At 55.0% G+C, this 1,375-nt stretch overlaps 1 protein-coding gene across 1 annotated transcript in view; it reads right to left on the bottom strand.

The window, feature by feature from the left end:
- Positions 1–489: 489 nt before the first annotated feature.
- LOC119585315 (translation initiation factor IF-2-like) overlaps positions 490–1,375 on the bottom strand; it is an 8,299-nt gene continuing 7,413 nt past the window's right edge. The window contains exon 4 of the mRNA XM_037933989.1: positions 490–1,102. Within this exon, the coding sequence (XP_037789917.1) occupies positions 490–1,102 (613 nt within the window). The remainder of the gene's footprint in view (positions 1,103–1,375) is intronic.

Below are 1,375 nucleotides of genomic sequence, written 5' to 3' on the forward strand. Positions count from 1 at the left end.
ATGTCAAACCAATATCAAATGTGTAAGCAATACTCCGTTAAGTTCATTTTGTTCACTATGACGACGCGAGTCAACAATAAAACCAGCCTTGTGGAGTATTTGTACTCTCATGTGTTCTTGAATATTTGTTCGGCTCTCGACTGAGGGGATCCCGGATGTGACGTCGGCCTCAGACATTTCATTTTTCCTTGGGGTATTTTGACGTCCGCTGGCCAGGGGAAAGGAAACGTGAGGGAGACACGTGATGGAGAATAAACACTTACACATGCGCGAGAAAATGCAGCCACTCACGCACTTCTCGCATGCGTAAAAAGAAGACCAACAACAAAATCATAAAACAATAATAATGAACTATATAAAAACACACACACAACAGACACACGAAAAAAGAAAATACACGGACACAAATTAGCGCTAACAGGCAAGACAATCAAAGAACTATTACATCTTGTCCCACACCAAAATTAATGAACAAAGATTCCATTGTTGCTAAGGAAGAATGAGGGAAAAAGGTGGAAAAGAAAAGTCTACAGCTTTCTGAGGGTGGGTCTCCTGAGGGTGGGTCTCCTGAGGGTGGGTCTCCATCTCCTGAGGTGGTGGGTCTCCTGAGGGTGGGTCTCCTGAGGTGTGGGTCTCCTGTGGGTGGGTCTCCTGAGGGTGGGTCTCCTGAGGGTGGGTCTCCTGAGGGTGGGTCTCCTGAGGGTGGGTCTCCTGAGGGTGGGTCTCCTGAGGGTGGGTCTCCTGAGGGTGGGTCTCCTGAGGGTGGGTCTCCTGAGGGTGGGTCTCCTGAGGGTGGGTCTCCTGAGGGGGGTCTCCTGAGGGTGGGTCTCCTGAGGGTGTGTCTCCTGAGGGTGGGTCTCCTGAGGGTGGGTCTCCTGAGGGTGGGTCTCCTGAGGGTGGGTCTCCTGAGGGTGGGTCTCCTGAGGGTGGGTCTCCTGAGGGTGGGTCTCCTGAGGGTGGGTCTCCTGAGGGTGGGTCTCCTGAGGGTGGGTCTCCTGAGGGTGGGTCTCCTGAGGGTGTGGGTCTCCTGAGGGTGGGTCTCCTGAGGGTGGGTCTCCTGAGGGTGGGTCTCCTGAGGGTGGGTCTCCTGAGGGTGGGTCTCCTGAGGGTGGGTCTCCTGAGGGTGCAGCTATGCCTTTAACGCTCGTCCTCTTCTTCGCTCTGCTCCGACGGGATGGGGGGTAGGGCATGGGTGGGGGGCTTTCGCGAACATTGAAGAGGCCTTTCGCTCTCTTGCGAGGGATTGAGGCCAGGCGGCGGGGGGCGTGTTGACACCGGCCGGGAACGCTCCTTGGCCTCCTCGGCGACTCGCGCCCGGGGACTGGATTTTGCTTTTGTGATAGTGGAGGAATATTCACACGCATATATGTGTATG

The sequence above is a fragment of the Penaeus monodon genome, chromosome 19 (genome assembly GCF_015228065.2).
Source record: "Penaeus monodon isolate SGIC_2016 chromosome 19, NSTDA_Pmon_1, whole genome shotgun sequence".
Classification (NCBI taxonomy): domain Eukaryota; kingdom Metazoa; phylum Arthropoda; class Malacostraca; order Decapoda; family Penaeidae; genus Penaeus; species Penaeus monodon.